At 44.1% G+C, this 27,867-nt stretch overlaps 1 protein-coding gene across 3 annotated transcripts in view; it reads left to right on the top strand.

Moving 5' to 3' along the window:
- Positions 1-27,867, top strand: part of LOC110507323 (protein furry homolog) — a 210,236-nt gene that overhangs the window by 34,579 nt on the left and 147,790 nt on the right. For all 3 annotated transcript variants that reach the window (XM_090224185.1, XM_021587244.3, XM_090224186.1), the window contains exons 2-5: positions 3,479-3,678; positions 23,695-23,748; positions 25,320-25,462; positions 27,742-27,832. In XM_090224185.1, coding sequence (XP_090080311.1) covers positions 3,479-3,678; positions 23,695-23,748; positions 25,320-25,462; positions 27,742-27,832 — 488 coding nt within the window. The remainder of the gene's footprint in view (positions 1-3,478; positions 3,679-23,694; positions 23,749-25,319; positions 25,463-27,741; positions 27,833-27,867) is intronic.

Below are 27,867 nucleotides of genomic sequence, written 5' to 3'. Positions count from 1 at the left end.
CATAATAATGGTGTTTAGAAGCTTTAGAGAGAGGAAACGACACCAAAAGAGAAGGTATCTAATTCTGCACTAAACAGGACTAGTGTTTTCAACCTTTTCTGTTAATACTCCCAGTCCCTGACAAGGTGCTGCACAATACTTGAGTAAGTGGTGTTCCAACACACAATGTTTCAAAACGTCTCAGAATGATGTGGTTTAATATTTAAGGTTAAGGTTCCATCTCCTTTAAGTTGGTGGCAGCCCAGTTTCCACTAGTTTTTGTGTTACAACAATGTAATTCATGTTTCCGAGAGTGTATTCTGGGGTTGAAATCATACTTTATGTCAGAGTGAGAGTGTTACAAAGTAGCAAAAGCACATTGAGGTCAACGTTGGGATCAAGGTTGAGATAATGTTGTGTGGTGATTGTGTTTTCTGGGAGTCTTCATCAGCCTGAGGCCATGGAGAAGGCTTTTGTAGCCAACTAGAGAGTCTGGGATTTGATATGTGACTGATCTGCTTTAATGGCCCCTGATACTAACAATAAACACTGTGTAGTAAGGCTGCCACTGCTAGCTAACTGTCCACTCTTATCTATCACACACACAGGCACACACACACACACACACACACACACACACACACACACACACACAATTTTATCCAGCAGATATACCCCAGTTCACTGACCTAGAAGTATAATTCTGGGTTGAGGTAATCCATGCTAAGGGAACATTTCACACCCCTATTAGGCGTTAGCACACGGCTCTTTGGCTATTTCTAGCAACATTTTCTGTTTAAGGGGAGTTGAAGTGAAACAGTGAAACTGTGAGGTAAAGTCAAACGAATGTGTCAGTTGTTTATGTGTTTTATGGGCCGGGCCAAGCCGTCAGTGATTAAACTCAGGCCTGTATCACAGCGTTGGCTGAATGACGGTCACATGTAAGAGATTTCTTTCCTCAGAGGGCAATGACATCTTGAATAGCAGATGAAAACACCAGCTGCTAGCAGCTAGCTGGTAGCAGTTTTAATTTCCCTAGCCAGCCACAGATGAGGTCAGATCAGCTGGCTAATGCAGTGGAGCATTGGAAGAGAAATGCTCCAGCTTGTTATCCTCTCCTCTACTCTCTGCTGGAGTTATTTTCTCCCTGCCGGGAACTTTTCAATAAAAGCACAAAAAACAGAAAGTGGAGGCACTGAATCAAATATTAAATGCTGCAGCAAATGCATGGCTTGTCCTCCCACGGTATCCAGTGGGCAAAATTTGGCATATGATGTATAGATATCTTTTTCATGACAACATCAAAATGTACTACGAACGACGTCATATTTTGGTTATTATCTTGTCAGTTACAACTAGATTAAAATGTATTTTTCTTGTTGCTGAAAAAACGTTAATGCAAAAATACTAGCGAAACGCATAGCATTACCAGGTATTGTTCATCCTGATCAGACAGGTTTTTTACATGGACGATACATTGGAGATAATATACTACAACTGCTAGAAATAATAGAACACCATGAAACATCTAAGAAGCCAGGCCTAGTTTTTCTAGCAGATTTTGAAAAGGCCTTTGATGAAGTAAGACTGGATTATATTTAGAAATTCATGGAATTTTTTATTTCAGTGAGTCTCTTATAAAATGGGTAAAGGTATTGTATAGTAACGCCAGGTGTAAAATAGTAAATAGAGGCTACTTCTCAGAGTTTTGAATTGTCAAGAGGAGTTAAACAAGGGTGTCCACTGTCACCATATCTATTCGTTATGGCCATTGAAATGCTAGCTATTAAAATCAGATCAATACCCCAAAATGGAGGAGGGTGACAGCGGGAGAAGGTAGGGAACTGGTCTGTCTGCCCAACATAAAGGGTCAAAATTGGCAGATGAATAAAAAAATAATTCAAAAGAAAGTATACCAGTTTCATTTGAGGACCAGGATGTTAACAGCTGTGCCATACAGATTGCAAAAGAGTTGGGAAAAGATTTTTGATGTACCGATTCCATGGTACAGGGTGTATGAGTAGATATATAAAACAAAGTGTATTTCAGAAAAAAAAATGTACAGAATTCTTGTCATCAACAAGATGTTAAGTATTTGGGGCATACAATCATCGCAGCTCTGCAGATTTTGTTGTGAGGATACATAATCAATAGACCATTTGTTTTGGTATTGCCCTCAACCTGTTTCTGGTCTCAGGTTCAGGAATGGCTGAAAAAGCATAACATTAATCTAAAATTGACCATAAAAATAGCATTGTTGGGAGATCTGGAGAGACCTGGTCAGTCAATTACTAATATACTAATACTCTTAGTAAAAGTATTAGGTGCAGGTGTTTGTACGCGTGTACACATGCATATACAGACACTTGCATTTAAACTCACACATGTGCACAACATACACGGACACACACACATACTGTACATCCACACATGTAAATAGTGCCATACACTCAAACGTATTCAGTTGGGCTTGCTGTTATTATTTTTGTTGTCCTTGTTGTCTTTTGTTTTTGCATTGTTTTCTGTTTTCATTTGTTTTTCTCTTTTCGTCATTTAGTTGGTTGTTGGTGCATTGGTGGGACGGTGACTTGGGGGGGGGGGGGGGGGATCTTGGATGGTTGAGGGGCAGCTCTCGGGGAACTGTGGGGGGGACTTCGGAGGGCTTGTGGCATGGCGGTTGGTAGCTTGTGCCGGTGGCATTGACCCTGGTTGCTTCTGTGGGTCGCCCTGTATGGGAGTCTGTTAGCCAGCAGCATACCACCCTGCATACCACTGCTGGCTTGCTTCTGAAGCTAAGCAGGGTTGGTCCTGGTCAGTACCTGGATGAGAGACCAGATGCTGCTGGAAGTGGTGTTGGAGGGCCAGTAGGAGGCACTCTTTCCTCTGGTCTAAAAAAAATATCCCAATGCCCCAGGGCAGTGATTGGGGACATTGCCCTGTGTAGGGTGCCGTCTTTCGAATGGGGCGTTAAACTGGTGTCCTGACTCTCTGAGATCATTAAAGATCACATGGCACTTATCGTAAGAGTAGGGGTGTTAACCCCAGTGTCCTGGCTAAATTCCCAATCTGACCCTCAAACCATCACGGTCACCTAATAATCCCCAGTTTACAATTGGCTCATTCATCCCCCTCCTCTCCCCTGTAACTATTCCCCAGGTCGTTGCTGCAAATGAGAACGTGTTCTCAATCAACTTACCCGGTAAAATAACGGATAAATAAAAGTTACATGACTGAATGTAATGTAAATGTTGAGTGGCTTCACTGCAAGTACTGTAGAATGGACGTTTTAATATTCAATAAAAAATAAAAGAAATTGAAAAAAATAGAATAAAAATAAAATAGACATAAAAGTCAACAAAACCTGATACAACCTGACTAAAACGTCCTAAACGACGGAGTACACTACTAGCAACAGTACATTGCTGCTCTTACACAATTACAGGTAGAATATGTCAAATGTACGTAATTTCCTAACCTGTGTGTTGTGTTGTGTCCCCAGCGTCTCCAGTGGGAACCGGATACAGTAAGCCACCCATACCTCCAGTGTTGAGTCCCCAAGGAGACAAGGGTCCTCCGGCCATGATGCCCATTAGCATCGACCCGGAGAGCCGGCCTGGGGAGTATGTCCTCAAGAGCCTGTTCGTAAACTTCACCACGCTGTCCGAGCGCAAGATACGCATCATCATGGCTGAGCCGCTGGTGAGTCAACCTGTTTGCCCTGTATATCTATCTGTTTGTCTGTCCATCTGTCCATCCGTGTCTGTCTGTGTCCATCTGTCCTTCCATGTGCCACAGCTGTAAACCAGGCGCTGTTAAAGCTACAGTCTAACTTTGTTGCCTTACAAAAGTTTGGAAACACCTACTAATTCAAATCAAATCCAATTTTATTCGTCACATGCGCCGAATACAACCGTACCGTGAAATGCTCACTTCAAGCCCTTAACCAACAATGCAGTTCAAGAAATAGTTAATAAAATATTAACTAAATAAATAAAAGTATTTTTTCAAAAAGTTAAACAAGAAATTTAAATAACAATAACGAGGCTATATACAGGAGGTACTGTACCAAGTCAATGTGCGTGGGTGTGTCATGTATTGTCATGTTGTGTCTTTCTGTCCTTTCCTTTCACCCTGTCTCCCTCTGCTGGTCGTTGTTAGGTTACCTTTTCTCCCCCGCTTTCCCCCAGCTGTTCCTTGTCTCCTCTAACTACCCATTCACCCCGTTTCCCACCTGTTCCCTTTTTCCCTCTGATTAGGTCCCTATATCTCTCTCTGTTTCTGTTCCTGTCCTTGTCGGATTCTTGTTTGTTGTGTTTCATGCCTGAGCCAGACTATCGTCATGTTTGCTGTAACCTTGTCCTGTCCTGTCGGAATCTGCCGGTCTATCTGAGCCTACCTATGTTTGGTTATTAAAGAAGCTCTGTTTAAGTTAGTTCGCTTTTGGGTCCTCATTCACTCACCATAACAGAAGAATCCGACCAAGAATGGACCCAGCGACTTCGGATCCTCTCCACTCAGCCGTCGGGATCCAGGGAGCGATGCTAGGCAGACACGAGCAGGAAGTGTCTGCTGCTCGACATGCCGTTGAGACCCTGGCCACCCAAGTCTCCAACCTCACAGAACAGGTTCACCATCTCCGCCTCGATCCACCGGCCACTTCCAGGGCTTTCGAATCTCCGGAGCCCAGAATCAATAACCCGCCGTGTTACTCTGGGGAGCCCACTGAATGCCGCTCGTTCCTCACCCAGTGTGATATTGTGTTTTCTCTCCAGCCCAACACTTACTCCAGGAGCACTGCTCGTGTCGCCTACGTCATATCTCTCCTTATTGGACGGGCTCGTGAGTGGGGCACGGCAATCTGGGAGGCAAGGGCTGAGTGTACTAACCAGTATCAGGACTTTAAGGAGGAGATGATACGGGTTTTTGATCGATCTGTTTTTGGGGAGGAGGCTTCCAGGGCCCTGTCTTCCCTATGTCAAGGCAATCGATCCATAACAGACTACTCTATTGAGTTTCGCACTCTTGCTGTCTCCAGTGGCTGGAACGAGCCGGCCTTGCTCGCTCGTCTTCTGGAGGGTTTCCGTGCAGAGGTAAAGGATGAGATTCTCTCCCGGGAGGTTCCTTCCAGCGTGGATTCCTTGATTGAACTCGCTATTCGCATTGAGCGACGGGTTGATCTTCGTCACCGAGCTCGTGGAAAGGAGCTCGCGCTCTCCGTCGCCTCCCTCTCCGCATCACTACCATCATCCTCTGCCGGCTCGGGTGCTGAGCCCATGCAGCTGGGAGGTATCCGCATCTCGACTAAGGAGAGGGAACGGAGAATCACCAACCGCCTCTGTCTCTATTGCGGTTCCGCTGGTCATTTTGTCACTTCATGTCCAGTAAAAGGCCAGAGCTCGTCAGTAAGCGGAGGGCTACTGGTGAGCGCTACTACTCCTGTCTCTCCTTCAAGATCCTGCACTACCTTGTCGGTCCATCTACGCTGGACCGGTTCGTCAGCTTCCTGCAGTGCCTTAATAGACTCTGGGGCGGAGGGCTGTTTTATGGACGAGACCTGGGCTCGGGAACATGACATTCCTCTCAGACAGTTAAAGGAGCCCACGGCCTTGTTCGCCCTGGATGGTAGTCCTCTCCCCAGGATTCAGCGTGAGACGCTACCTTTAACCCTCACTGTTTCTGGTAATCATAGTGAAACCATTTCTTTTTTAATTTTTCGTTCACCTTTTACACCTGTTGTTTTGGGCCATCCCTGGCTAGTTTGTCATAATCCTTCCATTAATTTGTCTAGTAATTCTATCCTCTCCTGGAACGTCTCTTGTCATGTGAAATGTTTAATGTCTGCTATCCCTCCTGTTTCCTCTGTCTCTTCTTCACAGGAGGAGCCTGGTGATTTGACAGGGGTGCCGGAGGAATATCACGATCTGCGCACGGTGTTCAGTCGGTCCAGGGCCACCTCTCTTCCTCCACACCGGTCGTATGATTGTAGTATTGATCTCCTTCCGGGAACCACCCCCCCCCGGGGTAGACTATACTCTCTGTCGGCTCCCGAACGTAAGGCTCTCGAAGATTATTTGTCTGTAGCTCTTGACGCCGGTACCATAGTCCCCTCCTCCTCTCCCGCCGGAGCGGGGTTTTTTTTTGTCAAGAAGAAGGACGGGTCTCTGCGCCCCTGCATAGATTATCGAGGGCTGAATGACATAACAGTGAAGAATCGTTATCCGCTTCCTCTTATGTCTTCAGCCTTCGAGATCCTGCAGGGAGCCAGGTTTTTCACTAAGTTGGACCTTCGTAACGCTTACCATCTCGTGCGCATCAGGGAGGGGGACGAGTGGAAGACGGCGTTTAACACTCCGTTAGGGCACTTTGAATACCGGGTTCTTCCTTTCGGCCTCGCTAACGCTCCAGCTGTCTTTCAGGCATTAGTCAATGATGTCCTGAGAGACATGCTGAACATCTTTGTTTTCGTTTACCTTGACGATATCCTGATTTTTTCACCGTCACTCCAGATTCATGTTCAGCACGTTCGACGTGTCCTCCAGCGCCTTTTAGAGAATTGTCTTTTTGTGAAGGCTGAGAAGTGCACTTTTCATGCCTCCTCCGTCACATTTCTCGGTTCTGTTATTTCCGCTGAAGGCATTAAGATGGATCCCGCTAAGGTCCAAGCTGTCATTGATTGGCCCGTCCCTAAGTCACGCGTCGAGCTGCAGCGCTTTCTCGGCTTCGCGAACTTCTATCGTCGTTTCATCCGTAATTTCGGTCAGGTGGCAGCTCCTCTCACAGCCCTTACTTCTGTCAAGACGTGCTTTAAGTGGTCCGTTTCCGCCCAGGGAGCTTTTGATCTCCTCAAGAATCGTTTTACATCCGCTCCTATCCTTGTTACACCTGACGTCTCTAGACAGTTCGTTGTCGAGGTTGACGCGTCAGAGGTGGGCGTGGGAGCCATCCTTTCTCAGCGCTCCCTCTCTGACGACAAGGTCCACCCATGCGCGTATTTTTCTCATCGCCTGTCGCCGTCGGAACGTAACTATGATGTGGGTAACCGCGAACTGCTCGCCATCCGGTTAGCCCTAGGCGAATGGCGACAGTGGTTGGAGGGGGCGACCGTTCCTTTTGTCGTTTGGACTGACCATAGGAACCTTGAGTACATCCGTTCTGCCAAACGACTTAATGCGCGTCAGGCGCGTTGGGCGCTGTTTTTCGCTCGTTTCGAGTTTGTGATTTCTTATCGTCCGGGCTCTAAGAACACCAAGCCTGATGCTTTGTCTCGTCTCTTCAGTTCTTCAGTAGCCTCCACTGACCCCGAGGGGATTCTCCCTGAGGGGCGTGTTGTCGGGTTGACTGTCTGGGGAATTGAGAGGCAGGTAAAACAAGCGCTCACTCACACTCCGTCGCCGCGCGCTTGTCCTAGGAACCTTCTTTTCGTTCCCGTTCCTACTCGTCTGGCCGTTCTTCAGTGGGCTCACTCTGCCAAGTTAGCCGGCCACCCTGGCGTTCGGGGTACGCTTGCTTCCATTCGCCAGCGTTTTTGGTGGCCCACCCGGGAGCATGACACGCGTCGTTTCGTGGCTGCTTGTTCGGTCTGCGCGCAGACTAAGTCCGGTAACTCTCCTCCTGCCGGCCGTCTCAGGCCGCTTCCTATTCCCTCTCGACCGTGGTCTCACATCGCCTTAGATTTTGTCACCGGACTGCCTTCGTCAGCGGGGAAGACTGTTATTCTTACGGTTGTCGATAGGTTCTCTAAGGCGGCTCATTTCATTCCCCTTGCTAAGCTTCCTTCTGCTAAAGAGACGGCACAAATCATCATCGAGAATGTTTTCAGAATTCATGGCCTTCCGTCAGACGTCGTTTCGGACAGAGGTCCGCAATTCACGTCTCAATTTTGGAGGGAGTTTTGCCGTTTGATTGGGGCTTCCGTCAGTCTCTCTTCCGGCTTTCACCCCCAGTCTAACGGTCAAGCAGAACGGGCCAATCAGACTATTGGTCGCATCTTACGCAGTCTTTCTTTTCGTAACCCTGCGTCTTGGTCAGAACAGCTCCCCTGGGCAGAATACGCCCACAACTCGCTTCCTTCGTCTGCGACCGGGCTATCTCCTTTTCAGAGTAGCCTCGGGTACCAGCCTCCGCTGTTCTCATCTCAGTTCGCCGAGTCCAGCGTCCCCTCCGCTCAGGCTTTTGTCCAACGTTGCGAGCGCACCTGGAAGAGGGTCAGGTCTGCACTTTGCCGTTATAGGACGCAGACTGTGAGGGCTGCTAATAAGCGTAGAACTAAGAGTCCTAGATATTGTCGCTGTCAGAGAGTTTGGCTCTCCACTCAGAACCTTCCCCTTAAGACGGCTTCTCGCAAGTTGACCCCGCGGTTCATTGGTCCGTTCCGTATTTCTCGGGTCATTAATCCTGTCGCAGTTCGACTTCTTCTTCCGCGATACCTTCGTCGCGTCCACCCGGTCTTCCATGTCTCCTGCATCAAGCCCGTCCTTCGCGCCCCCGCTCGTCTTCCCCCCCCCCCCCCCATCCTTGTCGAGGGCGCACCCATCTACAGGGTCCGTAGAATTTTGGACATGCGTCCTCGGGGCCGTGGTCACCAGTACCTCGTAGATTGGGAGGGGTACGGTCCTGAGGAGAGGAGTTGGGTTCCCTCTCGGGACGTGCTGGACCGTGCGCTGATCGAGGATTTCCTCCGTTGCCGCCAGGTTTCCTCCTCGAGTGCGCCAGGAGGCGCTCGGTGAGTGGGGGGGTACTGTCATGTATTGTCATGTTGTGTCTTTCTGTCCTTTCCTTTCACCCTGTCTCCCTCTGCTGGTCGTTGTTAGGTTACCTTTTCTCCCCCGCTTTCCCCCAGCTGTTCCTTGTCTCCTCTAACTACCCATTCACCCCGTTTCCCACCTGTTCCCTTTTTCCCTCTGATTAGGTCCCTATATCTCTCTCTGTTTCTGTTCCTGTCCTTGTCGGATTCTTGTTTGTTGTGTTTCATGCCTGAGCCAGACTATCGTCATGTTTGCTGTAACCTTGTCCTGTCCTGTCGGAATCTGCCGGTCTATCTGAGCCTACCTATGTTTGGTTATTAAAGAAGCTCTGTTTAAGTTAGTTCGCTTTTGGGTCCTCATTCACTCACCATAACAGGGTGTCAATGTCAATAGCCTGGGTGGCCATTTGATTAGTTCAGTTGTTCAGCAGTCTTGTGGCTTGGGGATAGAAGCTGTTAGTGTGCCTTTTGGTCCTAGACTTGGCACTCCGGTACCGCTTGCTGTGCGGTAGCAGAGAGAACAGACAATTTGTTGGGCCTTCCTCAGACACTGCCTAGTATATCGGTCCTGGATATTAGAAAGCTTGGCCCCAGTGATGTACTGGGCCGTACGCACCACCCTCTGTAGTGCCTTACGGTCGGATGCTGAGCAGTTGCTATACCTAGCGGTGATGCAACCGGTCAGGATGCTCTCGATGATGTAGAACTTTATGAGGATCTGGGGACCCATGCCAAATCTTTTCAGCATTCTGAGGGGGAAAAGGTGTTGTCGTACCCGCTTCACAACTGTCTTGGTGTGTTTGGACCATGATAGTTTGTTGGGGATGTGAATACCAAGGAACTTGAAACTCTCGACCTGCTCCACTCAACAATGAAATAACACAAATGGAATCATGTAGTAACCAAAAAAGTGTTAAACAAATCAAAATATTATTTATATTTGTGGTTCTTCAAAGTAGCCAACCTTTGCCTTGATGACAGCTTTGCACGCTCTTGGCATTCTCTCAACCAACTTCATGAGGAATGCTTTTCCAAGAGTCAGGCTGCATCATATTGGGATTGGGAGTCCCATAGGGCGGCCGGGGTAGGCCGTCATTGTAAATAAGAATTTGTTCTTAACTGACTTATCAAGTTAAATAAAGGTTAAATAAATACAAATTCAAAATAAAGCATTTCCAACATATGCTGAGCACTTGTTGGCTGCTTTATCTTCACTCTGCTATCCAACGCATTCCAAACCATCTCAATTGGGTTGAGGTTGGGTGATTGTGGAGGCCAGGTCACCTGATGCAGCACTCCATCACTCTCCTTCTTGGTCAAATAGCCCTTACACAGCCTGGAGTTGTTTTTTGATTCATTGTCTTGTTGAAATACAAATAATAGTCCCACTAAACACAAACCAGATGGGATGGCATATCGCTGCAGAAGGCTTTGGTAGCCATGCTGGTTACGTGTGCCTTGAATTCTAAATAAATGAAGAACAGTGTCACCAGCAAAGCACCCCAACACCATCACACCTCCTCCTCCATGCTTCACGGTGGGAACCACTCATGTGGAGATCATCCGTTCACCTACTCTGCCGTTCTAATGTCCATTGCTTGTGTTTCTTTGCCCAAGCAAGTCTCTTCTTCTCATTGGTGTCCTTTAGTAGTGGTTTCTTTGCAGCAATTCGACCATGAAGGTCTGATTCACACAATCTCCCCTGAACAGTCGATGTTGAGGTGTCTGTTACTTGAACTCTGTGAAGCATTTATTTGGGCTGCAATCTGAGGTGCAGTTAACTCTAATGAACGTATCCTCTGCAGCAGAGGTAACTCTGGGTCTTTCTTTCCTGTGGCGGTCCTCATGAGAACCAGTTTCATCATAGCATTTGTTGGTTTTTGCAACTGCACTTGAAGAAAGTTCTTGAAATTTTCCGCATTGACTGACCTTCATGTCTTAAAGTAATGATGGACTGTATTTTTTCTTTGCTTATTTGAGCTGTTCTTGCCATAATTTGGACTTGGTCTTTTACCACCCCTACCTTGTCACAACACAACTGATTGGCTCAAACGCATTAAGAAGGAAAGAAATTCCACAAATAACTTTTAAGAAAGCACACCTATTAATTGAAATGCATCCTCATGAAGCTGGTTGAGAGAATGCCAAGAGTGTGCAAAGCTGTCATCAAGTCTACTTTTTTGGTTACTACATGATTCCATATGTGTTATTTCATAGTTTCAATCTATTCACTGTTATTCTACAATGTAGAAAATAGTTTTTTTTTAAAGAAAATCCCTGGAATGAGTAAGTGTCAACTTTTGACTACTACTGTATGTTGTTCTCTAATTCTCCCAAAAATGTTTCCGATGGACTTCAATATTTAATAATTGAATGGTTCTCCCTTCCATTGGGTTCCTATATCTGGGCATTTGGATTGGCAAGGATTTACCATTTAACAAACATACTGATAAGCTAGTTAAAAGCTAAGATTTAGAAATAGATCTTGCCTCACCCTAAACAGCAGGAAGCAGATTGTGCAGTCAACTTTCCTGCCAGTTCTTGACTATAGTGACACCATTTACCAGAATGCAGCAGCCACTACTCTTAAGCCTGTGGACGTCATCTACCATAGTTCCCTTCGCTTTATCACAGGTCACGGTTTTAATACTCACCACTGCATCCTGTATCAAGAGGTTGGCTGGTCCTCATTTCAGTCCTGTAGATCACTTCACTATTCCTCTTTTGTTTACAAAGCTCTACTACTCAAGCTTCCCACTTACGTAACTTCATTGTTGAAGTATAAAAACATGAGTTACCTAACCCGTCCACAGGGTTGGTTAACTCTTGAGGTTACTCAGGTCTCCACCGAATTAGGTAAATCCACTTCAGTTTTAATGCGCCTCACTGATGGAACAATTTACAAAACTCATTACAATTGGATGTTCTGGTGCTGCATGGGAAATTAAAGTGTTGATTGTGGACCTCGTAGCTGAAGAATGTAACTGCTTTTCTTACATTTTGTGCTGTATTTTTATTTGACATTATTTGAATTGCTGTTTTGTTTTATATTGTATTTGATTATTGTGTTGCTGTAGGGCACTCTTATGAATGAGACCCTGGTTTCAATGGGTTTGCCCTGAATAAATAAATATTAATACAAATATAAGCAGAGCAGTTTCATGATCCAGGGAGTTCCTCGGTGGCATGGGGGGAAGTGAGGTCATGACCCCAGGTCAGAGGAAGGTCAAGTGCCTGGAGACATAGAGACTGTTACATGCTGGGTAGCACACTGACTGGTTTTAGGGTAATATTGATTTAGATTGTTCAAGCATACAGTGGCTTGCGAAAATATTCACTCCCCTAGGCATTTTTCCTATTTTGTTGACTTACAACCTGGAATTATAATAGATTTTGGGGGGGTTTATATCATTTGATTTACACAACATGCCTACCACTTTGAAGATGCAAAATATTTTTTGTGAAACAAACAAGAAATAAGACAAAAAACTATAAACTTGAGCGCGTGTAACTATTCATCTCCTCAAAGTCAATACTTTGTAGAGACACTTTTTGCAGCAATTACAGCTGCAAGTCTCTAGGAGTATGTCTCTGTAAGCTTGGCACATCTGGCCACTGGGATTTTTGTCCATTCTTCAAGGAAAAACTGCTCCAGCTCCTTCAATTTGGATGGGTTCTGCGGATGTACAGCAAACGTTAAGTCATTCCACAGATTCTCAATTGGATTGAGCTCTGGGCCTTGACTAAGCCATTCCAAGACATTTAAATATTTCCCCTTAAACCACTCAAGTGTTGCTTTAGAAGTATGCTTAGGGTCATTGCCCTACTGGAAGGTGAACCTCCGTCCCAGTCTCAAATCTCTTGAAGACTTAAACAGGTTTCACTCAAGAATGTCCCTGTATTTAGAGCCATCCATCATTCCTTCAATTCTGACCAGTTTCCCAGTCCCTGACGATGATGGTGTTCTCGGGGTGATGAGAGGTGTTGGGTTAGCGCCAGACAGCATTTTCCTTGTTGGCCAATAAGCTCAATTTTAGTCTCATCTGACCAGAGTACCTTCATCCGTATGTTTGGGGAGTCTCCCACATGCCTTTTGGCAAACACCAAACATGTTTGCTTATTTTTTTCTTTAAATAATGGATTTTTTCTGGGCACTCTTCCCAGCTCTGGAGAGCGAATGACTTAAAGTGGTCCTATGGACAGATACTCCAATCTCCGCTGTGGCGCTTTGCAGCTCATTCAGGGTTATCTTTGGTCTCTTTGTTGCCTCTCTGATCAATGCCCTCCTTGCCTGGTCTGTGAGTTTTGGTGGGCGGCCCTCTCTTGGCAGGTTTGTTATGGTGTCATATTCTTTCAAATGTTTAATAATGATGTAATGGTGCTCTGTGGGATGTTCAAAGTTTCAGATATGTTTTTATAACCCTACCCTGATCTGTAATTCTCCACAACTTTGTCCCTGACCTGTTTGGAGATTTCCTTGGCCTTCATGGTGCCCCTTGCTTTGTGGTGTTGCAGACTCTGGGGCCTTTCAGAACAGGTGTATATATACTGAGATCATGTGACACTTAGATTGCACACAGGTGGACTTTATTTAACTAATTATGTGACTTCTGAAGGTAATTGGTTGCACCAGATCTTATTTAGGGGCTTCATAGCAAAGGGGGTGAATACATATGCACATATTTTTTAGAATTTTTTTAAACAAGTCATTTTTTTCATTTCACTTCACCAATTTGGACATTTTTGTGTATGTCCATTACATGAAATCCAAATAAAAATATATTTAAATTACAGGTTGTAATGCAACAAAATAGGAAAAACACCAAGGAGGATGAATACTTTTACAAGGCACTGTATACTTCATGTGTGAATAACATAATAATTTATGTAAATACACTGTATGTACATATAACTAGTAATAAAGTGACAGATAGTAAACAGTAGCATTGTTTGGGATGAGTCAAACAAGTTATTGCAAAAACGGTCAATGCAGATAGTCCGGGTAGCTATGTGGTTAATGGCTTGGGGGTAGAAGCTGTTCAGGGTCCTGTTGGTTGCAGACCCGGTGCATTAGTATTGCTTTATGTACGGTAGTCTATGACTTGGGTGGCTGGAGTAAAGTGTTAGAGCCTTCCTCAGACACTGGTATATAGGTCCTAGATGGCAGGAACCTCGGCCCAATTGATGTACTACCCTCTGTAACACCCTTCGGTCCGATGGCAAGCATTTGCCATATAAATCAGTGATGCAGCCAGTGTAGATGCTCTCAGTGGTGCAGCCTTATAACTTTATTTATTATATATATATATATTTTTGAAACCCCTTTTTCTCCCCGGTTTTATGGTATCCAATTGGTAGTTACAGTCTTGTCCCATCGCTGCAACTCCCGTTCAGACACGGGAAAGGCAAAGGTCGAGAACTGTGCATCCTCCGAAACACATCCCAACCAAGCCGCGCTGCTTCTTGACACAATGCCCACTTAACCCAGGAGCCAGCCCCACCAATGTGTCGGAGGAAACACCATACACCTGGCAACCGTATCAGCGTGCACTGCGCCCGGCCCACCATTGGAGAGCACACCACTAGTGTGCGATGGGACAAGGACATCCCTGGCATCCAAACCCTCCCCTAACCCGGATGACGCTGGGCCAATTGTGCTCTGCCCCATGGGCCTCCCGGACGCAGCCGGCTGCGACAAAGCCTGGACTCGAACACAGAATCTCTAGCGGCACAGCTATCACTGCGATGTTGAGGCCTTGTCATGCCCTCTTCACGACTATGTTGGTGAGTTTGGACCATGATAGATCCTTAGTGATATCGACACAGAGGAACTTGAAGCTCTCAACCCGCTCAACATGAGTCTTTAGACATAGGCTCTGCTACAAGTCAAAACATTATGGGACTGGATAAGGCATTCCCTTTCACACCAGATTAGCACAACTACAGAGGAATAGCCCTGGGATACAGTAGGAATTGTAGAGCTACTGTATGTGCTTCACCTGGGATTCCCTGATATTACAGCTCTACATAATTATGTACAATACTTAATCTATAATGCTTACATTTCTAATTCTTTAAAAAAATTATAACAAAAATATGGATTACATTATTATTGATATGTGTATAGCTTAAACTCATTTAAAAAAGTATTCACTGGGGGTTACGTATGTGGTCCTGTATTCATCAAAAGAGTGCCGATCTAGGATCAGTTTAGCCTTTTATGATAAATAGGATGGGGGGAGGGTCTGATCTAAGATTAGCATTTCTACTCTGAGACGCTTTAGGGGTCCTGGATGGTATCAAGGCACAAGGCGAGGCCCAGATGCAGACACAGGAGGCAGATGGTTGGAGTCGTACAATGTTTATCCAAAAGGGTAGGCAAGAGAATGGTCGTGGACAGGCAAAAGGTCAAAACTAGATGAGAGTCCAGGAGGTACATAGTGGCAGACAGGCTCATGGTCACGGCAGGCAGAATGGTCAGGCAGGCGGGTACAAAGTCCAGAAACAGGCAAGTGTCAAAACCGGGAGGACTAGAAAAGGGAGAATGCAAAAAGCAAGAGAACGGGGAAAACGATGGTTGACTTGGAAACATACAAGATTAACTGACACAGAGAGACAGGAAACACAGGGATAAATACACTGTGGAGAATAAGCGACACCTGGAGGGGGTGGAGACAATAACAGGAACAGGTGAAACCGGTCAGAGAGTGACAGATGGTGAGGATAAAAGTGAAATCTCCTACAGTTTGTCGTGTCATTGGACAACTGACCCTGCTGACTAACATTTCACAACATTGATCCCTCTTATGGAGAGGAAGGACTGGAGCAGGTGGGAGTGACGGTAGCTGCAGGTTCACGTTTCAGGTTTAGTCAGTGGAGGATCCTGTTACTACAGGATGTTTACCAAGACAAACTCTATGTACATGACCGGTGTTCACATCCCTGACGTGTTCACTCTTATTAAGAAACTCTTTAAAAAAAGACTCCGAAGGAAACTCCTAAGAAACTTCTTAAGCATCTTTATGTTCAGTAAGTAGGCCTATGTCTGGTTAATCAGGATACATTATAACTATATTTTTCTTAAGACATGTTATGATACTATATATATAAATCAAAGTTAAGGATTTTGTCAGGTTATCATGCATTGGTGCATAAAAAATATATTAGACCAGCGTTCAAAAGAGTAGTAACTTGCAGATAGAAATGTAATGAATAAAATGTCATATTCTACATGACAGACAATCATACGTGTTCTACACAGTACATTTCTATCTTGACGTCTTTAACTTTGCACCCTCCTGAGGGTGTAGGGTAAAGTTGCCCCGAGACACTGATCTGTGTTCAGGTTGGCATTTTCCCCATTAATGGCTAAGGTTTTTATTTTATTTAACTAGGCAAGTCAGTTAAGAACAAATGATTATTTACAATGAAGGCTTACCCCAGCCAGACCATAACCCGGACAACACTGGGCCAATTGTGCACCGCTCTATAGGACTCCCAATCACAGCCAGTTGTGATACATACGTGGAATCGAACCAGGGTTTGTAGTGACACCTCTAGCACTGAGACGCAGTGCCTTAGACCACTGCGCCACTCAGGAGGTTAGGATTGGGGGAGGGGAAGCTGATCCTAGATCTGTACCAAGAGGAAACTTCACCCTGCCAGTGCTGACCAGTCACCACCTACCTATACACTGAGATGTATACCACTCCAAAACCCTAGGGGAACTGAGGGAGACCCCATTTACATTTGGTATTAACATGGACTTTCTGTTATCTGTTTCTCGGATCTTGATACAGTTCACATTTTAATAGTAGTATAAATTGGGTCTGGAAGTGACCCTTGAATATTTTATCCACATAAAGTATGATGGAACAAAGGTTTGAAATACTTTAAAAATGAAATTATGGGCAGAAAGACTAATTCAACTCCATCTTTCATGGAATCCGATGGCTCATTTATCGCAAAACCTTTTGATGTTGCCAATTACTTTAATGACTTACATTGTCAAAGTAAGCAAATTTAGCAAGCATAAATTACCTAATAATGAAGAGAAAGTGTTGTAATTTTACATTTTGTAAAGTTAGTGTGGGTGAGGTGGATAAACTATTGTTGTCCAGCAATAATGAGAAGCCACCTGGTATTGGTAACTTAGATGAAAAGCTACTGAATATGGTAGCGGACTATATTGCCACTCCTATTGTCATATCTTTAATATGAGTCTGGAGAAAAATGTTTGTACTCAGACCTGGAGGGAAGCCAAAGTCATTCCGCTACCCAAGAGTGGTAAAGCACCCTTTACTGGTTCTTACAACCAACCAATCAGCTTGCTGCCGACTCTTAGCAAACTTTTGGAAAAAATTGTGTTTGACTATATACAATGCTATTTCTCTGTAAACAAATTAACAACAGACTTTCAACATGCTTATAGAGAAGGGCACTCAACATGACACTGACACAAATGACTGATGATTGGTTGAAAGAAATGGATAATAAGAAGATTGTGGGAGCTATACTCTTTGACTTCAGTGCAGCCTTTGACATTATAGACCATAACCTGTTGTTGAAATTGGATTTTCAACCTCTGCCATATAGTGGATTCAGAGTTATTTATCTAATAGAACACAGAAGGTTTTGTTTAATGGAAGCTTCTCTATTGACAAACATGTAAAGTGTAGTGTACCGCATGGCCTGTGTGTCTATGTATGCTAATGATTCAACCCTACAGTATACGTGTCAGCAACCACAGTTAGTCAAATTAATTCCTAAGTTCTAGACCCCAGAAGAATCTGGTATTGAATTGTGTGGCTGTTGAGCAAGTTGAAGAGACTAAATTACTTGGTGTTACCTTAGAATGTAAACTGTCATGGTCAAAACATATTAATTTAATGGTTGTAAAGATGGGGAGAGGTCTGCTCTGCTCTGCTCTTTTGACACCACAATCCACGAAGCAAGTCCTACAGGCTCTAGTTTTATCTTATCTTGATTATGGTCCAGTCATATGGTCAGGTGCTGCAAAGAGGGACTTAGTTAAGCTGCAGCTGACCCAGAACAGAGAAGCATATTTTGCTCTTCACTGTTACCAGAGGGCTAAAATCAATACTAGACTGACTGCATCGCTTCTTGTTTTTATAAGAAACATTAATGTGTTGAAAATTCTAAATTGTTTGCATAGTCGACTTACACACAGCACTGACACACACATTTACCAAACCAGACGTGCCAGCAGTGGTCTTTCAAAGTCCCCAGGTCCAGAACAAATTCAAGGAAACATACAGTATTATACAGAGCCATGATTGCACGGAACTCCATTCCGTATAGCGCAAGTGAACAACAAACCGGGTTTCAAAACACAAATAAAGAAAAACCTCACGGCACAATGGCTCTCCCCCATGTGACCTACTTTTTGTGTGAATCCACTGACAAGTATGTATAACTGATAGATGCACACACAAACACACACTCTCTAACACTCACTCTACACACACCCACACATTATTTATTATTCTTTAGTTGTATTGTTTCTTTCATTACATTTGTGTGTATTTATTTATTAAAATGTTAATGTACAGTGCATTCGGAAAGTATTCAGACCCCTCGACATTTTCCACATGTTGTTATGTTACAGCCTTATTCTAAAATGGTAGTGGCAGAATCATGCTGTGGGGATGTTTTTCACCAGCGTGGACTGGGAGACAAGTCAGGATCGAGGGAACGATGAATGGGGAAAAGTTTCTGAAAGATCTTTGCAGAAAACCTGCTCCAGAGCGCTCAGGACCTCAGACTGGGGCGAAGGTTCTCACCTTCCAACAGGACAACAACGCTAAGCACACAGCCAAGACAACGCAGGAGTGGCTTCGGGACAAGTCTCTGAATGTCTTTCTGTGACCCAGCCAGAGTCCGGACTTGAACCCGATTGAACATCTCTGAAGAGACCTGAAAATAGCTGTGCATTGACTTTCCTCAACAAACCTGACAGAGCTTGAGAGGATCTGCAGAGAAGAATGGGAGAAAATCCCCATATACAGGTGGGCCAAGCTTGTAGCGTCATACCCAAGAAGATTGGAGGCTGTAATCGCTGCCAAACTAAACTGCCAAACTAAACTAAACTAACCAACCTCTGCACTAACAACAAGCACAGCCACCACATCAAACATGCACTTTGCAACACATTACTGTAGAATGTATAACTACTGAAAATGTACATTACAGCCTTATTCTAAAATGTATTAAATACATGTTTTAACTCATCAATTTACACACAATACTCCATAATGACAAAGCAAAAACAGGTCTTTAGATTTTTTTTGTAAATAAAAAACAGAAATACCTTATTTACATAAGTATTCAGACCCTTTGCTATGAGACTCGAAACTGAGCTCAGGTGCATCCTGCTTCCATATATCATCCTTGAGATGTTTCTACAACTTGATTGGAGTCCACCTGTGGTAAATTGAATTGATTGGACATGATTTGGAAAGGCACACACCTGTCTATATAAGGTCCCACAGTTGACATTGCATATCAGTGCCAAAACCAAGCCATGAAGTTGAAGGAATTATTCGTAGAGCTCCGAGACAGGATTGTGTCTAGGCACAGATCTGGGGAAGAGTACCAAAAAATGTCTGCAGCATTAAAGGTCCCCAAGAACGCATTGGCCTCTATCATTCTTAAATTGAAGAAGTTTGGAACCACCAAGACTCTTCTTGTAGCTGGCCGCCCGGCTAAACTCAGGAATCGGAGAAGGGCCTTGGTCAGCGAGGTGACCAAGAACCCGATGGTCACTTTGACAGAGCTCCAGAGTTCCTCTGTGGAGATTGGAGAACCTTCCAGAAGGACAACCATCTCTGCAGCACTCCACCAATCAAGGATTTATGGTAGAGTGGCCAGATGAAAGCCACTTGTCAGTAAAAGGGACATAGCAGCCCGCTTCGAGTTTGCCAAAAGGCAGCAAAAGGACTCTAAGACCATGAGAAACAAGATTCTTTGGCCTGAATGTCAAGCTTCATGTCTGGAGGAAACCTGGCACCATCCCTACGGGGAAGCATGGGGGTGGCAGCATCATGCTATGGGGATGTTTTTCAGCGGCAGGGACTGGGAGACTAGTCAGGATAGAGGGAAAGATGAAGTGAGCAAAATACAGAGATATCCTTGATGAAACCCTGCTCCAGAGCGCTCAGGACCTCAGACTGGGGCGAAGGTTCTCACCTTCCAACAGGACAACAACGCTAAGCACACAGCCAAGACAACGCAGGAGTGGCTTCGGGACAAGTCTCTGAATGTCTTTCTGTGACCCAGCCAGAGTCCGGACTTGAACCCGATTGAACATCTCTGAAGAGACCTGAAAATAGCTGTGCATTGACTTTCCTCAACAAACCTGACAGAGCTTGAGAGGATCTGCAGAGAAGAATGGGAGAAAATCCCCATATACAGGTGGGCCAAGCTTGTAGCGTCATACCCAAGAAGATTGGAGGCTGTAATCGCTGCCAAACTAAACTGCCAAACTAAACTAAACTAACCAACCTCTGCACTAACAACAAGCACAGCCACCACATCAAACATGCACTTTGCAACACATTACTGTAGAATGTATAACTACTGAAAATGTACATTACAGCCTTATTCTAAAATGTATTAAATACATGTTTTAACTCATCAATTTACACACAATACTCCATAATGACAAAGCAAAAACAGGTCTTTAGATTTTTTTTGTAAATAAAAAACAGAAATACCTTATTTACATAAGTATTCAGACCCTTTGCTATGAGACTCGAAACTGAGCTCAGGTGCATCCTGCTTCCATATATCATCCTTGAGATGTTTCTACAACTTGATTGGAGTCCACCTGTGGTAAATTGAATTGATTGGACATGATTTGGAAAGGCACACACCTGTCTATATAAGGTCCCACAGTTGACATTGCATATCAGTGCCAAAACCAAGCCATGAAGTTGAAGGAATTATTCGTAGAGCTCCGAGACAGGATTGTGTCTAGGCACAGATCTGGGGAAGAGTACCAAAAAATGTCTGCAGCATTAAAGGTCCCCAAGAACGCATTGGCCTCTATCATTCTTAAATTGAAGAAGTTTGGAACCACCAAGACTCTTCTTGTAGCTGGCCGCCCGGCTAAACTCAGGAATCGGAGAAGGGCCTTGGTCAGCGAGGTGACCAAGAACCCGATGGTCACTTTGACAGAGCTCCAGAGTTCCTCTGTGGAGATTGGAGAACCTTCCAGAAGGACAACCATCTCTGCAGCACTCCACCAATCAAGGATTTATGGTAGAGTGGCCAGATGAAAGCCACTTGTCAGTAAAAGGGACATAGCAGCCCGCTTCGAGTTTGCCAAAAGGCAGCAAAAGGACTCTAAGACCATGAGAAACAAGATTCTTTGGCCTGAATGTCAAGCTTCATGTCTGGAGGAAACCTGGCACCATCCCTACGGGGAAGCATGGGGGTGGCAGCATCATGCTATGGGGATGTTTTTCAGCGGCAGGGACTGGGAGACTAGTCAGGATAGAGGGAAAGATGAAGTGAGCAAAATACAGAGATATCCTTGATGAAACCCTGCTCCAGAGCGCTCAGGACCTCAGACTGGGGCGAAGGTTCACCTTCCAACAGGACTATTGGTTAGCCAATGACAAACCCCCGATACTGTATGTCCTCTTCCTATACATACACTGCTCTTAGAGAGATTACATCCATGCAGGAAATTGGATCACTTTAGCCGCTTGATTATTATAATCTCATTCACTACAAGTGGAGTGCGCTGTTTATCAATGTAAATGAGTAGTATTGAATGTGATGATCTGTGTGTCTCCACATTGCTACTGTTTGAGAATAATAATGTTGGATTGACCCTCCACCAACACCTTGAACTCTATCTAGATAGAGCATAGTGCATGAAAGTCTTTCATCAATTATGCACTGAAAACAAGACTTAAATATCACTTCATAATGCACGAGTCAACACCTACTGTAAAAGGTTGTCTGAATGAACAGAGGACCAGTCCCTTGTGAATGTGTCCCAAATTTCACCTGATTCTTATGGTTTACTACTGTAGTGTACTACTTTTTGACCAGGACTCATAATATAGGAAATAGGGGGACACAAGCTGTGTGTCACAGGCTAGGCTGCCTGTCCTGCTTCTATAGAAAGGTCTGTAATGCTTTACTTAAAACCTGCAGGTAGAATGCATTGTGATGTGGTTATAATGCATTGTACAACTTCTAGTTAGCATGTACAACCCCTTATAATTTCTTAATATAATCTCATAATGGTCCTGATGAATTTACAACCGTTGAGTCAGTTTGAAAGTTCCTGCATAGAGACATAACATACAGAATCATTACAATAACAACGAATGAAGCATAATACCGGCAGGCTTTAAGTGAAGTCTTACCGGATTGCTTGTTGACGTCTTGATCAGTCATCTCCCCACCCTACTCACTGTCACAGTCAAACAACTGTTAGCTTGGGTGGAAACATCAATACATGGCGTCTGTGCTGTTCTGTCTGACCAAATAGGACACTTAGCACCCTGATACACCTTGAAGGCCATAATCAGCACTGTCCGGCTGTGTAAAATGCTGATGCACAGATTCTGCTTTCACAAAGACAGATATAACTATATTTTTTATTGATTTCACCTTTAGTTTGACAGAGAGTCAATGCTGAGACCAAGGTCTCTTTTCCAGATGAGCCCTGGTTTGCACAACAATACAAATCAAAATATAATATCATATAATATACGTTATTATACATGAAAAGCAAAACACAATAATAAAAAACGATTACATTCTCCCTGTAAAAAGGTCCCCTAACAGCCATCTGAAATGCCCTAGAGGCACCAATTCCTCCAATCTTAAAGTGCAATGGAGATTACTCCACGCATAAGGTGTGCCCAACTCTGTGGAGATTGAAGGGACGTCCAGAGTTAGCCTTCCCTGAGACCGGATTTGATGCAGTATCTTGTAAGTTAACAATTAAGTAATGTAGGCAGAAGTTTATGCAGGAGAGTATAAACTTGACTCTTGAGATTTCAATCACTCCAATGTTTTCTAGATTCAGACTGTATTTAGCTACATGAACAATCTAAGAGTGTGGCAGAATCATTGGAATGTACCAACATAAAGTGAAGAACACTGGCACAGAGTTAAGAGAAAAGGCCTCCCCAGGGGTCATGAGAGGTAGGCCGGTCCTGGGGCCCTCATATAGAATTTGCTTAGTTTTATACCACATTCCTGCGTTCCTTCAGTTCTTAAAATGAAGGGGAACGCATCCTAAAAAGGTACTGTCTATGCATTAAACACAAAGCGTGTGTAAATCACTTCATAAGAATGTTTCATACATTTGCAACTAAAAATAAATTACCCATGTAGGTTTTTACATCAAGGTCAAGATGCATCATTTCCAACCTTGGGTGTGTGTGGACGACATTAATAACACACGACATCAACGCACAGCACGCACAATTTATAGTCCAATCTGAGCGCAAGGCTATTTTAATAAATGAGACCCCAAGGCGCTAACTGGGTGACTGGCATTATGGGCATTATCCAGCTGAGTAAAGACTGATGCGGGCACGTCGTTAATGTCCCATCTCTCCTGTCTGTCTGACAGGAGCTGTCCAGATCTCCAACTGACTGGTGTCTTTTCCTATTAACTCTGGGGTTGCATCCCAAATGGCACCCTATTCTCTATATAAACCCTGTGGTTCTTGGTCTAAAGTCGTGGACTATATAGGGATTAGGAAGTAGTGCACTATATAGGAAATAGGGTTCCATTTGGACTTACCCTGGGTTATATAATGACCATACATCAACTGATCATAACTCCCCTTTCCAAAAATACCCAGAATGTCCAACACTAGGTCCTGATATGAGAAATGGAGAGACTTAGGAGAGGAAGTTCTTTAGAACTTTCACTTTTTTGTTTTTTATTCTATTGTTGTTCTGTTGTGTTTTCACAGGAGAAACCATTGATCAAGTCTTTGCAGAGGGGTGAGGATCCTCAGTTTGATCAGGTAAGAACTGTTACTCTCTAATGGACAGAAAAATCAGTGAGGCAGGGTTGTGGGAGCTGAGCTCAAGTGAATACATTTTAGCTCCTGGAGCCAAAGCAGGTTTTCAGGTCTCAGAAAAGGTTACTCAACAAATGATACACAAGCTTGTTGTATTGAGCAGTCAGCCCATCATCACTGTTAATGCTTGTTGGCTGGGTAGTGCTTAACTCAACCTTCCCCACGGGGTCTCTCCAAATCTGTGGTTCTCTAGGTGCCTGTATAGTAGAAGGTTTGTGTGTGTGTGTGTGTGTGTGAGCGCACAAGTGTGTGTTTGTGTGCGTGTGTGTGTTCCTGTGTGCATGTGTTTCCGGGTGCCTAAGGCTTGATGCCATTCAACAGTGTACAGAGGCAGGATTATTCTCCTGCCCGTGCTGAATGAAGGCCCGCTGTATTCCCCTGGTCACACCAGACTCCCCTCCCTTTCCGTGTGCTTGTATCCAGGTCCAAGCCGGCCCGCCTTTCCTTCCTTCCTTCCCTCTCCTCCCTGGAGAGATGCATGCCACCCCATGGGCACCTCAACTCCTAGTCTCCCAGGACCCTGTCTCCCATCTCTCTATCTCGGGTCTCCATTGTTCTTCTGTCCCTTCTCCATTCTCTCTCCTCTCCACTTGTCTCCTCTTTCCCCTTGTCTCTCTCTTCTTTCTTTTACCTTTCCTCCCATCCCCTCTCACTGCCTGCAGCTTCTGTTGTGTGGAGGACAGTGAGGGTTAAGACACAGTGATTTTGATGCAGATATAAATGAAACATGACTGGGAAAGAGATACAACCCAAAATGATGTTGAACGAACATTCCATCAATGTCATCTATCAACAACATCTGTCATGCTGGTATAAAGGATTTGGATACATGCGCAGTAATACACAATAGGGGTTTTAATACACCCAAAACAAACACGTATACAAAAACACTGGGCTGTACCCAAACAAAAGAGAAGGTAAACCTCGTTAAACGACACGGGACAATACACGTAATACACAATATATAAAGCATGCAGCATAACAGCAGCACCAACGCATAGGTACTCAAACGACCAACGGACATGGGAACAATAACTGACACCGACAGAGGGAACAGAGGGCACGTATATAACTATATACTAATCAGTATATACTAATATATGTATATACTAATCAGGAGAATGGGAACCAGGAGTGTGTAATCAGACAAGACAGTCCGGGGTTGATGATAATGAATCCCGTTCAGTGAAGCCTAGAAGACCTGGTGAACAGAATGAGCAGCAGTACCGGGGAGGACCCGTGACAACATCAATTGAATATTTGGTTGACAACAAAAAAAAGTGGTCAACGTGCACTCATTTTAACCAGATTTCAACCACAAATCAACGACAAGATTTGAAGGGTTGGTTAATTTCAAGAATAATTAACATTTGTTGTCAACTCCAATTAAATATAATCTAAATATGGATGTTGATTTTACGTTACGTCAGGTTTTTGGCTGGAGGAAACAGTGTTATGTAATAATGATCTGACTGACCAATATGTATACACCATTTGCATTTATTTGCTTTCAGGTGATAACTGCTATGAGTTCTCTGGCGGAGTACTGCCTCCCGTCCATTCTGAGGACACTGTTTGACTGGTACAGAAGACAGAACGGTCTAGAGGACCCAGAGTCACACGAATACAGACCCAGAGCCAACACCAAGTCAAAAAAGTAACACACATATATGCACACACACACACACCTTTTGATGGTACAGGAAACAGAACGGCCAATAGGACTTCCCATGAACACCCTGTCACATTTTATAACCAGAAATCAAACACAAAGAAAACACTGTACATTATAAGACATTGTGCCTGAATTGATTGACATTATCATTGACTTATTGCATAATAGATGGCTATGGAAGCATACACAGTTGAAGTCGGAAGTTTACATACACCTTAGCCAACTCCATTTAAACTCAGTTTTTCACAATTTCTGACATTTAATCTCAGTAAAAAATCCCTGCCTTAGGTCAGTTAGGATCACCACTTTTTTTTAAGAATGTGAAATGTCAGAATAATAGTAGAGAGAATGATTTATTTCAGCTTTCTTTCATGACATTCCCAGTGGGTCAGAAGTTTACATACACTCAATTAGTATTTGGTAGCATTGCCTTTACATTTTTTAACTTGGGTCAGATGTTTTGGGTATCCTTCCACAAGCTTCCCACAATAAGTTGGGTGAATTTTGGTCCATTCCTCTTGACAGAGGTGGCGTAACTGAGTCAGGTTTGTAGGCCTCCTGCTCGCACATGCTTTTTCAGTTCTGCCCGCAGTTGTATTTTTTCTAGGTGGCTCCCATTTTGGCTGTAGTGTTTCCAAGCGCGTGGAGGAAAGCGCGTTCTTTGTTATTTTTTCTCCGGTAAAGACATTAACGATTCTCCGTCTTAAATTTGATTGTTTATTTGCATATTAGGGTACCTAAGGTTTGATTAGAAATGTTGATTGACTTGTTTGGATAAGTTTATTGGTAACTTTTGAGAGTTTTTATGGATATAAAGAAGGACATTATCGAACAAAAGGACCATTTGTAATGTAACTGAGACCTTTTGGAGTGCCAACAGAAGAAGATCTTCAAAGGTAAGCACAACCCCCACCTGTGGACGTCGGGCCCTCATACCACCCTCATGGAGTCTGTTTCTGACCATTTGAGCAGAAACATGCACATTTGTGGCCTGCTGGAGGTCATTTTGCAGGGCTCTGGCAGTGCTCCTCCTGCTCCTCCTTGCACAAAGGCGGAGGTAGCGGTCCTGCTGCTGGGTTGTTGCCCTCCTATGGCCTCCTCCACGTCTCCTGATGTACTGGCCTGTCTCCTGGTAGCACCTCCATGCTCTGGACACTACGCTGACAGACACAGCAAACCTTCTTGCCACAGCTCACATTGATGTGCCATCCTGGATGAGCTGCACTACCTGAGCCACTTGTGTGGGTTGTAGACTCCGTCTCATGCTACCACTAGAGTGAAAGCACCGCCAACATTCAAAAGTGACCAAAACATCAGCCAGGAAGCATAGGAACTGAGAAGTGGTCTGTGGTCACCACCTGCAGAACCACTCCTTTATTGGGGGTGTCTTGCTAATTGCCTATAATTTCCACCTGTTGTCTATTCCATTTGCACAACAGCATGTGAAATGTATTGTCAATCAGTGTTGCTTCCTAAATGGACAGTTTGATTTCACAGAAGTGTGATTGACTTGGAGTTACATTGTGTTGTTTAAGTGTTCCGTTTATTTTTTTGAGCAGTGTATTATTTGTCATGCATTTGTATTTTGGGCGCTGTCCTCAGATAATCGCATGGTTTTCTTTCGCCGTAAAGCCTTTTTGAAATCTGACACCTTGGCTGCATTAACAAGAAGTTAAGCTTTATTTTGATGTATTACACATATATTTTCAAGAATGTTAAATATTTGAATTTAGTATTTTTGAATTTCGCACTTGGCAATTTCACCGGATGTTGGCCAGGTGGGACGCTACCGTCCCACGTATCCGTAAGAAGTTTTAACAATAAATTTGTGGAGTGGTTGAAAAACGAGTTTTAATGACTCCAGCTTAAGTGTTTGTAAACTTCCGACTTCAACTGTAGCTGGGCGGCAGGGTAGCCTAGTGGTTAGAGCGTTGGACTAGTAACCGGAATGTTGCGAGTTCAAACCCCCGAGCTGACAAGGTACAAATCTGTCGTTCTGCCCCTGAACAGGCAGTTAACCCACTGTTCCCAGGCCGTCATTGAAAATAAGAATTTGTTCTTAACTGACTTGCCTGGTTAAATAAAGGTAAAATAAATAAATAAAAAAGCTGCCGAAATGCTATTGGAATTGCAAATTGGATAATGATAAATCAATTTCACTTTTGTAATTGATTTTCCCATTTGTGTGGTGACATAACTTGGTAACTGTTGTAGTTTGACAGCTTTGTGCTAACTTGTCCAACCCTGTTGATGTTTCACAGTGATGAACAGCACAGAGATTTTCTACTTGAAAGGAGGGATCTGGCAATCGACTTCATCTTCTCCCTCGTACTTATAGAAGTTTTAAAACAGGTGACTAATTTTCTCTATATACTCCACTCTAAAAC

This window comes from Oncorhynchus mykiss, chromosome 27 (assembly GCF_057628025.1).
Source record: "Oncorhynchus mykiss isolate SJ-2025 chromosome 27, ASM5762802v1, whole genome shotgun sequence".
Classification (NCBI taxonomy): Eukaryota; Metazoa; Chordata; class Actinopteri; order Salmoniformes; family Salmonidae; genus Oncorhynchus; species Oncorhynchus mykiss.
The sequence above is the reverse complement of the archived record's forward strand: the minus strand, read 5'-3'. Positions and strand labels throughout refer to the sequence as shown.